The sequence below is a fragment of the Haliotis rufescens genome, unplaced genomic scaffold, assembly GCF_023055435.1.
Source record: "Haliotis rufescens isolate VD_foot unplaced genomic scaffold, xgHalRufe1.0.p SCAF_1, whole genome shotgun sequence".
Lineage (NCBI taxonomy): Eukaryota > Metazoa > Mollusca > Gastropoda > Lepetellida > Haliotidae > Haliotis > Haliotis rufescens.
Window position 1 is genome coordinate 40,808,973 of NW_025963779.1, and position 17,426 is coordinate 40,826,398.

The 17,426-nt window shown below is 43.7% G+C and overlaps 1 protein-coding gene across 3 annotated transcripts in view; it reads right to left on the reverse strand.

The window, feature by feature from the left end:
- Positions 1 to 17,426, reverse strand: part of LOC124121063 — a 172,986-nt gene that overhangs the window by 13,282 nt on the left and 142,278 nt on the right. For 2 of the 3 annotated variants that reach the window (XM_048396522.1, XM_048396523.1), the window contains exon 15: positions 8,460 to 8,612. In XM_048396522.1, the coding sequence (XP_048252479.1) occupies positions 8,460 to 8,612 (153 nt within the window). The remainder of the gene's footprint in view (positions 1 to 8,459; positions 8,613 to 17,426) is intronic. The other variant, XM_048396524.1, reaches the window with a different exon arrangement.

Here is a 17,426-nt window from a genome sequence, read left to right on the forward strand (position 1 = left end):
ACCTCTTTTAATGTGTAATAGCTTTTGTCATGTGTAATACGTCTTGTCATGTGCAATACCTCTTGTCACATGTAATACCTCTTGCCATGTGTAATACCTCTTGCAACATGTAATACCTCTTACCATGTGAAATACCTCTTGCAATGTGTAATACCTCTTACCATGTGTAATACCTCTTACCATGTGAAATACCTCTTGCAACGTGTAATACCTCTTACCATGTGAAATACCTCTTACCATGTGTAATACCTCTTCAAAGTGTAATACCTCTTGCCATGTGTAATACCTCTTACCATGTGTAATACCTCTTACCATGTGAAATACCTCTTGCAATGTGTAATACCTCTTGCTATGTGTAATACCTCTCACCATGTGTAATACCTCTTACCATGTGAAATACCTCTTGCAATGTGTAATACCTCTTACCATGTGTAAAAGCTCTATCTATGTGTATTACCTATTGCCATGTGTAATACCTTTGTCATGTGTAATACCTCTCAGCACATGTAATACCTCTTGCAACATGTAATACCTCTTGCCATGTCTGTCATGTGTAATACCTCTTCTCATGTGTAATACCTCTATGTGTAATACCTCTTGACATGTGTAATACCTCTATGTGTAATACCTCTTGTCATGTGTAATACCTCTATGTGTAATACCTCTTTTAATGTGTTATACCTCTTGTCATGTGTAATACCTCTATCTATGTGTAATACCTCTTGCCATGTCTAATACCTCTTGCCATGTGTAATACCTCTGTCATGTGTAAAACCTCTATCTATGTGCAATACCTCTGTCATGTGAAATACCTCTTGTAACGTGTAATACCTCTATCTATGCGTAATACCTCTCAGCACATGTAATACCTTTTGTCATGTGTAATACATCTATCTATGTGTAATACCTCTGTCATGTGTAAAACCTCTATCTATGTGCAATACCTCTTGCCATGTGTAATACCTCTTATCATGTGTAATACCTCTTGCAAGTGTAAAACCTCTTACCATGTGTAATACCTCTTACCATGTTAAATACCTCTGTCATGTGTAATACCTCTTGCCATGTGTAATACCTCTTACCATGTGTAATACCTCTTACCATGTGAAATACCTCTTACCATGTGAAATACCTCTGTCATGTGTAAAACCTCTATCTATGTGCAATACCTCTTGCCATGTGTAATACCTCTTATCATGTGTAATACCTCTTAGCACATGTAATACCTCTTATCATGTGTAATACCTCTCAGCACATGTAATACCTCTTGCAACATGTAATACCTCTTGCCATGTGTAATACCTCTATCTATGTGTAATACCTCTTGTCATGTGTAATACCTGTATCTATGTGTAATACTTCTTGCCATGTGTAATACCTCTGTCATGTGTAATACCTCTTGTCATCTGTAATACCTCTATGTGTAATACCTCTTGTCATGTGTAATACCTCTATGTGTAATACCTCTTGTCATGTGTAATACCTCTATGTGTAATACCTCTTTTAATGTGTAATACCTCTTGTCATGTGTAATACGTCTTGTCATGTGCAATACCTCTTGTCATGTGTAATACCTCTATGAGTAATACCTCTTTTAATGTGTAATAGCTCTTGTCATGTGTAATACGTCTTGTCATGTCCAATACCTCTTGTCACATGTAATACCTCTTGCCATGTGTAATACCACTTAACATGTGTAATACCTCTTACCATGTGAAATACCTCTTGCAATGTGTAATACCTCTTACCATGTGTTATACCTCCTGCAACGTGTAATACCTCTTGCAACATGTAATACCTCTTACCATGTGTAATACCTCATACCATGTGTAATGCCTCTTACCATGTGAAATACCTCTTGCAATGTGTAATACCTCTTACCATGTGTAATACCTCTTACCATGTGAAATACCTATTGCAACGTGTAATACCTCTTGCAACATGTAATACCTCTTACCATATGTAATACCTCTTGCAAAATGTAATACCTCTTGTCATGTGTAATACCTCTATCTATCTGTAATACCTCTTACCATGTCTAATACCTCTTGCCATGTGTAATACCTCTGTCATGTGTAATACCTCTTGCCATGTGTAATACCTCTTGCCATGTGCAATACCTCTTGTCATGTGTAATACCTCTATGAGTAATACCTCTTTTAATGTGTAATAGCTCTTGTCATGTGTAATACGTCTTGTCATGTCCAATACCTCTTGTCACATGTAATACCTCTTGCCATGTGTAATACCACTTAACATGTGTAATACCTCTTACCATGTGTAATACCTCTTATCATGTGTAATACCTCTATGTGTAATACCTCTTGTCATGTGTAATACCTCTATGTGTAATACCTCTTTTAATGTGTAATACCTCTTGTCATGTGCAGTAACTCTTGTCATGTGTAATACCTCTCGCAATGTGTAATACCTCTAACCATGTGTAATACCTCTTACCATGTGAAATACCTCTTCCAATGTGTAATACCTCTTGCAATGTGTAATACCTCTTGCCATGTGTAATACCTCTTACCATCTGAAATACCTCTTGCAATGTGTAATACCTCTTGCAATGTGTAATACCTCTTGCAATGTGTAATACCTCTTACCATGTGTAATACCTCTTACCATGTGAAATACCTCTTGCAATGTGTAATACCTCTTACCATGTGTAATACCTCTTACCATGTGAAATACCTCTTGCAACATGTAATACCTCTTGTCATGTGTAATACCTCTATCTATTTGTAATACCTCTTGCCATGTCTAATACCTCTTGCCATGTGTAATACCTCTGTCATGTGTAAAACCTCTATCTATGTGCAATACCTCTATCATGTGAAATACCTCTTATAACGTGTAATACCTCTATGTGTAATACCTCTTGTCATGTGTAATACCTCTATGTGTAATACCTCTTTTAATGTGTAATACCTCTTGTCATGTGTAATACGTCTTGTCATGTGTAATACCTCTATGTGTAATACCTCTTGTCATGTGTAATACCTCTATGTGTAATACCTCTTTTAATGTGTAATACCTCTTGTCATGTGCAATACCTCTTGTCATGTGTAAAACCTCTTGCAATGTGTAATACCTCTAACCATGTGTAATACCTCTTCAACGTGTAATACCTCTTGCCATGTGTAATACCTCTTACCATGTGTAATACCTCTTACCATGTGAAATACCTCTTCCAATGTGTAATACCTCTTGCAATGTGTAATACCTCTTGCCATGTGTAATACCTCTTACCATGTGAAATACCTCTTGCAATGTGTAATACCTCTTGCAATGTGTAATACCTCTTGCAATGTGTAATACCTCTTACCATGAGTAATACCTCTTACCATGTGTAATACCTCCTACCATGTGAAATACCTCTTGCAACATGTAATACCTCTTGTCATGTGTAATACCTCTATCTATTTGTAATACCCCTTGCCATGTCTAATACCTCTTGCCATGTGTAATACCTCTGTCATGTGTAAAACCTCTATCTATGTGCAATACCTCTTGCCATGTGAAATACCTCTTGCCATGTGTAATACTTCTTGCCATGTGTAATACCTCTTACCATGTGAAATACCTCTGGCAATGTGTAATACCTCTTACCATGTGTAATACCTCTTACCATGTGAAATACTTCTTGCAACGTGTAATACCTCTTACCATGTGAAATACCTCTTACCATGTGTAATACCTCTTCAACGTGTAATACCTCTTGCCAAGTGTAATACCTCTTACCATCTGTAATACCTCTTACCATGTGAAATACCTCTTGCAATGTGCAATACCTCTTGCAATGTGTAATACCTCTTACCATGTGTAATACCTCTTACCATGTGTAATACCTCTTACCATGTGTAATACCTCTTACCATGTGAAATACCTCTTGCAACATGTAATACCTCTTGTCATGTGTAATACCTCTATCTATGTATAATACCTCTTGCCATGTCTAATACCTCTTGCCATGTGTAATACCTCTTGTCATGTGTAATACCTCTATGTGTAATACCTCTTGTCATGTGTAATACCTCTTGTCATGTGCAATACCTCTTGTCATGTGTAATACCTGTTGCAATGTGTAATACCTCTAACCATGTGTAATACCTCTTACCATGTGAAATACCTCTTGCAACGTGTAATACCTCTTACCATGTGTAATACCTCTTCAAGGTGTAATACCTCTTGCCATGTGTAATCCCTCTTACCATGTGAAATACCTCTTGCAACGTGTAATACCTCTTACCATGTGAAATACCTCTTACCATGTGTAATACCTCTTCAACGTGTAATACCTCTTGCCATGTGTAATACCTCTTACCATGTGTAATACCTCTTACCATGTGAAATACCTCTTCCAATGTGTAATACCTCTTGCAATGTGTAATACCTCTTGCCATGTGTAATACCTCTTACCATGTGAAATACCTCTTGCAATGTGTAATACCTCTTGCAATGTGTAATACCTCTTGCAATGTGTAATACCTCTTACCATGAGTAATACCTCTTACCATGTGTAATACCTCCTACCATGTGAAATACCTCTTACAACATGTAATACCTCTTGTCATGTGTAATACCTCTATCTATTTGTAATACCTCTTGCCATGTCTAATACCTCTTGCCATGTGTAATACCTCTGTCATGTGTAAAACCTCTATCTATGTGCAATACCTCTATCATGTGAAATACCTCTTGTAACGTGTAATACCTCTATCTATGCGTAATACCTCTCACCTTATGTAATACCTTTTGTCATCTGTAATCCCTCTTACCATGTGAAAAACCTCTTGCCATGTGTAATACCTCTTGCCATGTGAAATACCTCTTGCCATGTGTAATACCTCTTGCCATGTGTAATACCTCTTACCATGTGAAATACCTCTGGCAATGTGTAATACCTCTTACCATGTGTAATACCTCTTACCATGTGAAATACTTCTTGCAACGTGTAATACCTCTTACCATGTGAAATACCTCTTACCATGTGTAATACCTCTTCAACGTGTAATACCTCTTGCCATGTGTAATACCTCTTACCATCTGTAATACCTCTTACCATGTGAAATACCTCTTGCAATGTGTAATACCTCTTGCAATGTGTAATACCTCTTACCATGTGTAATACTTCTTACCATTTGAAATACCTCTTGCAACATGTAATACCTCTTGTCATGTGTAATACCTCTATCTATGTGTAATACCTCTTGCCATGTCTAATACCTCTTGCCATGTGTAATACCTCTGTCATGTGTAAAACCTCTATCTATGTGCAATACCTCTATCATGTGAAATACCTCTTGTAACGTGTAATACCTCTATCTATGCGTAATACCTCTCACCTTATGTAATACCTTTTGTCATCTGTAATCCCTCTTACCATGTGAAATACCTCTTGCAACGTGTAATACCTCTTACCATGTGAAATACCTCTTACCATGTGTAATACCTCTTCAACGTGTAATACCTCTTGCCATGTGTAATACCTCTTACCATGTGTAATACCTCTTACCATGTGAAATACCTCTTCCAATGTGTAATACCTCTTGCAATGTGTAATACCTCTTGCCATGTGTAATACCTCTTACCATGTGAAATACCTCTTGCAATGTGTAATACCTCTTGCAATGTGTAATACCTCTTGCAATGTGTAATACCTCTTACCATGAGTAATACCTCTTACCATGTGTAATACCTCCTACCATGTGAAATACCTCTTGCAACATGTAATACCTCTTGTCATGTGTAATACCTCTATCTATTTGTAATACCTCTTGCCATGTCTAATACCTCTTGCCATGTGTAATACCTCTGTCATGTGTAAAACCTCTATCTATGTGCAATACCTCTTGCCATGTGAAATACCTCTTGCCATGTGTAATACCTCTTGCAATGTGTAATACCTCTTACCATGTGAAATACCTCTGGCAATGTGTAATACCTCTTACCATGTGTAATACCTCTTACCATGTGAAATACTTCTTGCAACGTGTAATACCTCTTACCATGTGAAATACCTCTTACCATGTGTAATACCTCTTCAACGTGTAATACCTCTTGCCATGTGTAATACCTCTTACCATCTGTAATACCTCTTACCATGTGAAATACCTCTTGCAATGTGCAATACCTCTTGCAATGTGTAATACCTCTTACCATGTGTAATACCTCTTACCATGTGTAATACCTCTTACCATGTGTAATACCTCTTACCATGTGAAATACCTCTTGCAACATGTAATACCTCTTGTCATGTGTAATACCTCTATCTATGTGTAATACCTCTTGCCATGTCTAATACCTCTTGCCATGTGTAATACCTCTGTCATGTGTAAAACCTCTATCTATGTGCAATACCTCTATCATGTGAAATACCTCTTGTAACGTGTAATACCTCTATCTATGCGTAATACCTCTCACCTTATGTAATACCTTTTGTCATCTGTAATACCTCTATCTATGTGTAATACCTCTGTCATGTGTAAAACCTCTATCTATGTGCAATACCTCTTGCCATGTGTAATACCTCTTATCATGTGGAATACCTCTTGCAAGTGTAATACCTCTTACCATGTGTAATACCTCTTACCATGTTAAATACCTCTGTCATGTGTAATACCTCTTGCCATGTGTAATACCTCTTACCATGTGTAATACCTCTTACCATGTGTAATACCTCTTACCATGTGAAATACCTCTGTCATGTGTAAAACCTCTATCTATGTGCAATACCTCTTGCCATGTGTAATACCTCTTATCATGTGTAATACCTCTCAGCACATGTAATACCTCTTGCAACATGTCATACCTCTTGCCATGTGTAATACCTCTATCTATGTGTAATACCTCTTGTCATGTGTAATACCTCTATCTATGTGTAATACCTCTTGCCATGTGTAATACCTCTGTCATGTGTAATACCTCTTGTCATGTGTAATACCTCTATGTGTAATACCTCTTGTCATGTGTAATACCTCTATGTGTAATACCTCTTGTCATGTGTAATACCTCTATGTGTAATACCTCTTTTAATGTGTAATACCTCTTGTCATGTGTAATACGTCTTGTCATGTGCAATACCTCTTGTCATGTGTAATACCTCTATGTGTAATACCTCTTTTAATGTGTAATAGCTTTTGTCATGTGTAATACGTCTTGTCATGTGCAATACCTCTTGTCACATGTAATACCTCTTGCCATGTGTAATACCTCTTGCAACATGTAATACCTCTTACCATGTGAAATACCTCTTGCAATGTGTAATACCTCTTACCATGTGTAATACCTCTTACCATGTAAAATACCTCTTGCAACGTGTAATACCTCTTACCATGTGAAATACCTCTTACCATGTGTAATACCTCTGTCATGTGTAATACCTCTTGCCATGTGTAATACCTCTTGCCATGTGTAATACCTCTGTCATGTGAAATACCTCTTGCCATGTGTAATACCTCTTACCATGTGAAATACCTCTGGCAATGTGTAATACCTCTTACCATGTGTAATACCTCTTACCATGTGAAATACTTCTTTCAACGTGTAATACCTCTTACCATGTGAAATACCTCTTACCATGTGAAATACCTCTTACCATCTGTAATACCTCTTACCATGTGAAATACCTCTTGCAATGTGTAATACCTCTTGCAATGTGTAATACCTCTTACCATGTGTAATACCTCTTACCATGTGAAATACCTCTTGCAATGTGTAATACCTCTTACCATGTGTAATACCTCTTACCATGTGAAATACCTCTTGTCATGTGTAAAACCTCTATCTATGTGTAATACCTCTATCTATGTGTAATACCTCTTGCTATGTCTTATACCTCTTGCCATGTGTAATACCTCTGTCATGTGTAAAACCTCTATGTATGTGCAATACCTCTGTCATGTGAAATACCTCTTGTAACGTGTAATACCTCTATCTATGCTTAATACCTCTCATCACATGTAATACCTTTTGTCATGTGTAATACCTCTATCTATGTGTAATACCTCTGCCATGTGTAAAACCTCTATCTATGTGCGATACCGCTTACCATGTGTAATACCTCTTGCAAGTGTAATACCTCTTACCATGTGTAATACCTCTTACCATGTTAAACACCTCTGTCATGTGTAATACCTCGTATCATGTGTAATACCTCTTGCAATGTGTAATACCTCTTGCCATGTGTAATACCTCTTACCATGTGAAATACCTCTTGTAACGTGTAATACCTCTATCTATGCGTAATACCTCTCAGCACTTGTAATACCTTTTGTCATGTGTAATACCTCTATCTATGCGTAATACCTCTCAGCACATGTAATACCTGTTGTCATGTGTAATACCTCTGTCATGTGTTATTCCTCTTAGCACATGTAATACCTCTTGTCATGTGTAATACCTCTGTCATGTGTAATTCCTCTTGCCATATCATGTGTTTGTTATTTACTTACACGCCTCTGGACACATTCGTCTATGCCTTCTTGTCCCTGCCACATCTTCAGGAGGAGCTGTGTGTTGCTGCTGGCTTGTGGCATTTGCTCTAACTGAGGAACACTGGCATTGAAGACATCCTCTTTAACATTGTCTTCCTGTAACAGATCACTCTGAAATTGTACAAAGTTTATATTATGACATAAAATTGTCCAAAAAGATCTCTATTCATCAATGTATCAATATCAGTATCTGATATAATGCTGCCAGTGAAGGGCCAGTAACACTGCAGCACCAGTCTGGCCAGGTGACATTCTTCAGCTGAAGGGCCAGTTACAATGCAGCAGCAGTCTGGCTAGGTGACACGCTTCAGCTGCAGGACCAGTAACACTACAGCAGCAGTCTGGCTAAGTGACACGCTTCAGCTGCAGGTCCAGTAACACTACAGAAGCAGTCTGGCCAGTAGACACGCTTCACCTGAAGGGCCAGTTACAATGCAGCAGCAGTCTGGCTAGGTGACATGCTTGAGCTGAAGGGCCAGTAACACTACAGCAGCAGTCCTGCTAAGTGACATGCTTGAACTGAAGGGCCAGTAACACTACAGCAGCAGTCTGGCTAAGTGACACGCTTCACCTGAAGGGCCAGTTACAATGTAGCAGCAGTCTGGCTAGGTGACATGCTTGAGCTGAAGGGCCAGTAACACTACAGCAGCAGTCTGGCTAGGTGACATGCTTCAGCTGAAGGGCCAGTAACACTACAGCAGCAGTCTGGGTCTGGCTAAGTGACACGCTTCAGGTGAAGGGTCAGTAACACTACAGCAGCAGTCTGGCTAATTGACACGCTTCACCTGAGAGGCCAGTTACACTGCAGCAGCAGTCTGGCTAGGTGACATGCTTGAGCTGAAGGGCCAGTAACACTACAGCAGCAGTCTGGCTAAGTGACACGCTTCAGCTGCAGGTCCAGTAACACTACAGAAGCAGTCTGGCCAGTAGACACGCTTCACCTGAAGGGCCAGTTACAATGCAGCAGCAGTCTGGCTAGGTGACATGCTTGAGCTGAAGGGCCAGTAACACTACAGCAGCAGTCCTGCTAAGTGACATGCTTGAGCTGAAGGGCCAGTAACACTACAGCAGCAGTCTGGCTAAGTGACACGCTTCACCTGAAGGGCCAGTTACAATGCAGCAGCAGTCTGGCTAGGTGACATGCTTGAGCTGAAGGGCCAGTAACACTACAGCAGCATCAGTTGAAGCAGTTGAAGCATGTCACTTAGCCAGACTGCTGCTGTAGTGTTACTGGCCCTAGCTGAAGGGCCAGTAACATGACAGCAGCAGTCTGGGTCTGGCTAAGTTACACGCCTCAGCTGAAGGGTCAGTAACACTACAGCAGCAGTCTGGCTAATTGACACGCTTCAGCTGAAGGGCCAGTAACACTACAGCAGCAGTCTGGCCAGGTGACACGCTTCAGCTGAAGGGCCAGTAACACTACAGCAGCAGTCTGGCTAAGTGACATGCTTCAGGTGAAGGGTCAGTAACACTACAGCAGCAGTCTGGCTAGGTGACCCGCTTAAGCTGAAGGGCCAGTAACACTACAGCAGCAGTCTGGCTAAGTGACATGCTTCAGCTGAAGGGCCAGTAACACTACAGCAGCAGTCTGGCTAGGTGACCCGCTTCAGCTGAAGGGCCAGTAACACTACAGCAGCAGTCTGGCTAGGTGACACGCTTCAGCTGCAGGGCCAGTAACACTACAGCAGCAGTCTGGCTAAGTGACATGCTTGAGCTGAAGGGCCAGTTACACTACAGCAGCAGTCTGGCTAGGTGACATGCTTGAGCTGAAGGGCCAGTAACACTACTGCAGCATCAGTTGAAGCATGTCACTTAGCCAGACTGCTGCTGTAGTGTTACTGACCCTAGGTGAAGGGCCAGTAACATGACAGCAGCAGTCTGGGTCTGGCTAAGTGACACGCTTCAGCTGAAGGGTCAGTAACACTACAGCAGCAGTCTGGCTAATTGACACGCTTCACCTGAAGGGCCAGTAACACTACAGCAGCAGTCTGGCTAGGTGACATGCTTCAGCTGAAGGGCCAGTAACACTACAGCAGCAGTCTGGCCAGGTGACACGCTTCAGCTGAAGGGCCAGTAACACTACAGCAGCAGTCTGGCTAAGTGACATGCTTCAGGTGAAGGGTCAGTAACACTACAGCAGCAGTCTGGCTAGGTGACCCGCTTCAGCTGGAGGGCCAGTAACACTACAGCAGCAGTCTGGCTAAGTGACATGCTTCAACTGAAGGGACAGTAACACTACAGCAGCAGTCTGGCTAGGTGCCCAGCTTCAGCTGAAGGGCCAGTAACACTACAGCAGCAGTCTGGCTAGGTGACCTGCTTCTGCTGAAGGGCCAGTAACACTACAGCAGCAGTCTGGCTAAGTGACATGCTTCAACTGAAGGGCCAGTAACACTACAGCAGCAGTCTGGCTAGGTGACACGCTTCAGCTGCAGGGCCAGTAACACTACAGCAGCAGTCTGGCTAAGTGACATGCTTGAGCTGAAGGGCCAGTAACACTACAGCAGCAGTCTGGCTAAGTGACACGCTTTACCTGAAGGGCCAGTTACAATGCAGCAGCAGTCTGGATAGGTCACATGCTTGAGCTGAAGGGCCAGTAACACTACAGCAGCAGCCTGGCTTAGTGACATGCTTGAGCTGAAGGGCCAGTAACACTACAGCAGCAGTTTGGCTAAGTGACACGCTTCACCTGAAGGGCCAGTTACACTACAGCAGCAGTCTGGCTAGGTGACATGCTTGAGCTGAAGGGCCAGTAACACTACTGCAGCATCAGTTGAAGCAGTTGAAGCATGTCACTTAGCCAGACTGCCGCTGTAGTGTTACTGGCCCTAGCTGAAGGGCCAGTAACATGACAGCAGCAGTCTGGGTCTGGCTAAGTGACACGCTTCAGCTGAAGGGTCAGTAACACTACAGCAGCAGTCTGGCTAGGTGACATGCTTCAGCTGAAGGGCCAGTTACACTACAGCAGCAGTCTGGCCAGGTGACACGCTTCAGCTGAAGGGCCAGTAACACTACAGCAGCAGTCTTGCTAAGTGACACGCTTCAGGTGAAGGGTCAGTAACACTACAGCAGCAGTCTGGCTAGGTGACCCGCTTCAGCTGAAGGGCCAGTAACACTACAGCAGCAGTCTGGCTAAGTGACACGCTTCAACTGAAGGGCCAGTAACATGACAGCAGCAGTCTGGCTAGGTGACACGCTTCAGCTGCAGGGCCAGTAACACTACAGCAGCAGTCTGGCTAAGTGACACGCTTCAGCTGCAGGGCCAGTAACACTACAGAAGCAGTCTGGCTACGTGACAAGCTTCAACTGAAGGGCCAGTAACACTACAGCAGCAGTCTGGCGAGGTGGCACACTTCAGCTGCAGGGCCAGTAACACTACAGAAGCAGTCTGGCTAAGTGACACGCTTCAGCTGCAGGGCCAGTAACACTACAGCAGCAGTCTGGCTAAGTGACACGCTTCAGCTGCAGGGCCAGTAACACTACAGCAGGAGTCTAGCTTGGTGACATGTTTCAACTGAAGGGATAGTGACACTACAGCAGCAGTCTGGCTGGGAGACACGCTTCAGCTTAATGCATCTGAATCCCAAGGATCGGTGGAGGGAATACCTTCAGAAGTGATCGTCAATAAAAATCCTCAGTCAATCAGTGAAATCGAAGTCTGGCATCAAGCGACCATTCCTGTTGACAGGGAGGGAGGAAATTAGGTATGTGTGAAATCCAGTAACACTACAGTCATAGAAGACAAATGACATTAATCACATTAAAATCTAAAACTGACATACCGAGCCTGATGCTTGTAGCATGTACCCTTCTAGTCAGAGGTGACACGCACCGGCGAGGTCGCGAGGGCGGGATATGTGGAGGTGTCACTGGCGCATAGTAGCAGTGATCTTTTGGACCACCACTAAAGGGCCAAAGCTGTGTATGGCTTCCACATCTTCTGACGTGACATCTCGCAGAAAGGGACTGCTGAAGATGTTGTCTGAACACTAGAAACAGCCTTCCATAATGGTGCATTTGGAGCAGATGCTGTCGAGCGCCATGGTGGCAGTGACTGCCTGGATTTGGTGCGGGTTGCTGTCACTTGGAGGATCCAGTCCCGTGGCCTCGTATGCCTGGAGGATGATTGCTTGAATCCAGAGGGTGATGGTGTTGCGGCTGTCTTACAGCTGCAATGTCGTTAATACTGGTATGAAGTGAGTGAGTTTGGTTTAGCGTCACTTTTAGCAACATTCTAGCAATATCACAGCAGGGGACACCAGAAATGGGCTTCACACACTGTACCCATGTCGGGAATAGAACCCAGGTGTTTGGCGATCAATATGAAGAGATGGCGTTGTCTACACCGATCTTTGGAGCAACAAATGAAACACCGCAGAGCTCTCATAGGACACAGTAGAAGTTCCTGCTTGTCTTTAGCTCCCACTATCGAGGAGAGGGGTGGGATGAGGAAAGATCTGTTGGGCTGTCATGGGAGCTGGTTCTTGGAAATAAAGTCTGAGCACAGTCCAAGGTGAACCCCTCCTTGCACTCCTTGCTCAAACCTGACACCCGTAACATCTAGTGCGCATATCTCGCTTACACATGTCACTGTAGTGAGAGCCAGGAGGAAGATCGTCTTCTAAGCCAGGTTGTAGAACGACATCTAGTGGTTCAAAGGGCACTCCTCTCAGTAGGGTGAGGACTAAACTTTATCTTCAAGTCAGAAGGAGTGAAGTAAGGTTTGGAGTTCTGGGATGTTTGTCTTCTGGGACTGCCAAAACAGAATTGAGGGCTTCAAGGTACGTCGTGATAGTCCTTTCCTTCAGACGATGCTTGTGATGCAGGAAAAGGAGGAACTCCGCCAGAATTTGAGAAGGTGCAGGGATGGGGTCCTGGTGATTTTCCTTACTAAAGCCTTCAAAGGAGCAACTTGTCATCGTATAGACTTCTGGTAGACGGTCGATGTGCAAATGTGATAGCTCTCGTCACCCTAGCCGAGTAGCCCTTGGCACTTAAGGATCTTTGTAGATGGACCAGACGTGCAGTTGTAACCTTTCTGGTCCAGGGTGTGGTCGTTTGGTGTGTGGGTGAATCAGTAAATTCGGCAAGTCTGGCAGCTGAAGAGGGTTGGTGGCAGCTATCTCCCGGACATCGATGAACCAAACCCTCGCTGGCCACAAGAGTGCGACCAAAGTCAGATCTTAGGAATGACCCTGGGAAGGAGTACTGAAGCCGGAAAAGCATACACATTTAGTCCCACTAAGGGGACGCTGAAGGCATCAACTGCCCAAGCCTGAGGGTCCAGTACCTGTGATATAACGGTCGGGATCTGGTAGTTCTGGCTGGTGGCAAATAGATTTTGTTATGTTGGGATGGCCAAGGCACAGACAAACAAGAGCAAAGTCGTCCGGTTGGAGCTTCCACTCTTAGGGAGCGACTCTGTCTGGCCTGGAGAGGGTGTCTGTCAGGATACATGTGACAACCCGAGATGTGTTGGACCTGGAACTGGAGTTCAAGTTGATCAACCAGGTTGAAGAAGCAGAAAGTTTGTTGTAGGAGTGAGTGGGAAAGGGTCGTTCCCTGATTCCAGAGGCTTCAGATGACAGTGATGTGCGGCGGACCACAGCCCATGGCTTGACCCTCCAGGTGTGCTCCCCATCCTTGAAGAGAGGCATAGACAAATTGGTGTAGTGAGGCCATAAGCTAGATTCCGCTATCCACCACCTGAGATGAAGCGAGTTCCGCCTGGGTTGATAGTTGCCCGACCTGGATGAAGGCGGAGTATGACACGTGAGCCAGGGCCTTGAGGGTGGTTTTATCTCTGGCGAAGGCTGTGACCCAAGCATGGGTCCTTGAAACGTGCAGTTTAAAGAGGGAAGGAGACGACCAGGATTGACGGAGGAGGTCCATCTAAAATTCCGGGTCCCAGTCTGAGAGTGCCAAATAGCTGAGGACGCGAGTGGTCTGAATTTCCACATATGAGTGTGCATGTGTTCAACTTGGCGCTGTGAGTAGGTCAAGGCTGTGGTAAGATGGTCTAGTTGATTGGGGTTGTCCTTCGATAAGTCCTGGATTATAGCCCTGGAGGCCGAGACCCAGAGAGGCTTGAGGGGGCATCTGAACTCAGTTTCCACAAACGTAAGCTTGTTATCAGGGATGCGTATAGTGCTGGAGCGATTCAAGCCCGTCATACAATGGATATGTGGGCGCAATCTGCAATGTCAAAGGAATGGACAGGGGAATCTTCCTTCTTGTACTTGGGTGCCTTGAACGAGGGTGTTAGGGACAGCTTGGCAAGGTCCTCATCAAGAGCGGCGATCATGTTCTTAAACATGGGGTCAGACCATATCGTGTCTTTCGGTCCACAACTGACCCTGGGGAAGGAGCCACAGCCTCCAACCAGTCAGCCAAGGTGAGAGGACACCTATCCACCTGGAATCCACTAGAGCGCTGAACTGTAGTGCGGCTCCAAGAACGGCATCTAGAACGCGACAACTTGCTCCCAACTTGTACGTGTGTGTGTTTGTGTGGCTGCTTGTACTAGTCCAGACTGATGCCGATTTATAGTGCTAGCTCACAGAGATATCATGCCATAGTTTAACATGAATACCCAACTCAGACACAGTATACTGACTCCGAAAAGACCAGTCCTTGTTTTAGCCCCTTAGTGCCGAGTGCCAGTCAGGGTAACAACAAGTACCACCTTTTAACGTCTTTTGGTATGACGCGGCCGGGGATCGAACCCCGGACCTTCCGCTCTCCGGGCGGACGTTCTACCACAAGACCACAGAGACGGTCGGGCAGGTTAAAAAAACACTAACAGACAATAAATAATTATGATATGGCGTAAATCATATGAAATATATGAAAACACAAACTGTAGACACTATATAGCTCACAAGGAAAATCACTAGAGTTATCAATACAGAAAGGATTCAATGAAACACATAGAGAGTTCAACACATAGGTCTTCCTTCTGTGAGTTGACAGCAATAAAGTACTGATCTGTAACTTCATCACTTTACTTTAAGAAATGAAGATGTTGATTTCAAGTCCCACTTTTATACAGACCACTGCCACTGTCATGTGACCTTGATTACATGTAAAGTCACCTTGTCACATCACTGCCTGTCGCCCGAGCTTAAAAAACATACTTTTGAGGTTTCTGTAGCCAAAGTGGGGAGGCAAGTCTGCGACGGGTGGGTCCTTAAACATAGTAATGCAGGATAAGTACACAAATGTGAAAAATATTTAGATTTTACTAAATTGTTTACTTATCCTGCATCACTCCTTAATGCCTCCGTATTGGACAGTTTAGAGGTGGGTAAACCTTCAGAAATACAGAAACCTCAATAATTCACACCCTGAAAAAACAACACAAGTTAATAATACAGTAGTTAAGAAAAACGCCATTACCGTAGGGTAGTTCAAATATCAGATTGAACATAAGAATTAAAGAGTAGTTCCCTATACATATTCAGTAATAAAGAAAATAATAGCTAGCCAGCTAATTCTTTACTTACAAAGTCATAGAGCTGAGGTCTGATAAAAAAGATTGTCTAATATTCTTCCACTGACCGATATCTCAGCAACTTGCACAGGGGTGTAGACTGGCTCTGTATAGGACGAGTAGAACAGTTGCTGTGTAATGCCATGGTAGAGGCTAGTACCCTGATCTCGGGAGGGTTATTTGCTCTCAGGGGATCCAGTTTGGCAATCTCATAAGCCTGAAGGATGATTGCATGTAACCATAGGGCTATGGAGTTGCGACTAACTTTGGTCGGGGACATAGGAGACACGGGTATAAATAACCGTTTCCTCGAACCACGCCTAGTTTTGGATCGGCGGATGAAAACTCGAAGTGCTCGTACCGGGCACAGGAGAAGTTCATTGGTGGGCATAGTCGATATTGGTGGGATGGTGAAGGAACGACTGGCTTGGCCTGGTAATTTGATGTTTTACTAAAAAATCCCAGCACATCCTGAGATGCACCGCTCCGTGCGTCCCATGCTCAAAGCGTACCTGGGTGATGTCGATCCCATGTAACTCGCTCACCCGTGCTGCTATGGCTAAAGCTCGATACAATGTTATTGTTTTCTTGGTGAGGTAATAAAATGAGGATTCATAGAGGGGCTCGAAGGGGGGCCCTCACAAACCTCTAACTACCACGTTCAAATCCCAAGCAGGTGAGCGGAACTTGGCTTTCTGAGCCTCAAGCCTGAATGAGTGTAGTAGGGCCTGTAGTTCTGGGACCTTAGTCATCTTGCATTTTTCCGGAACGGCCAACACTGAATTAAATGCACCCAAATACGCGGTAATGGTGCTACCTTTCAAGTGTCTATGGGTACGCAGATGTAGGAGGTTTTCAGCTAGGAATTGTGGTGACACAGACGTAGGGTCTTGATTTTTTGCCTTGCAAAAAGTCTCAAATCATCCCCATTTGTCATCGTATAGTCCTCTGGTAGAGGGACGATCAGCTAAAGCTTTTGCTGCCCGTGCCAAATAGCCCTTTGCACTTAACATCTTTTTAAGATGAACTAAGCATGCAGATGAAATCTGCCTGGCATTGGGTGAGGCAATTTGCTCTGAGGGTGGATGAGTAGGTTGGACCACTGTGGGAGGGGTAGTGGATCGTCTTCTGCTATACTTCTGAGCTCGACGTACCATGCTCTCGTCTGCCACCAGGGCGTGACCAAAGTCAGAGCAAGATTCCTTGTCTCCTTGATATTTTGTATCACCTTGGGAAGTAGAACTGGTGGCGGAAAAGTGTCCGCTTATAGCCCCTCCCAAGGGATGCTGAAAGCATCCACCGCCAAAGCCTGCGGATGTCATGTGTTGGTGGTTGGTGGTTGGTGGTTTTGGCACGTAGCAAACAGAACTTCTGAAGCAGTAACTGGAATGCTTCTGTGTGAAGTTTCCATTCGGTAGGAGCCACCCTGTCTGGAT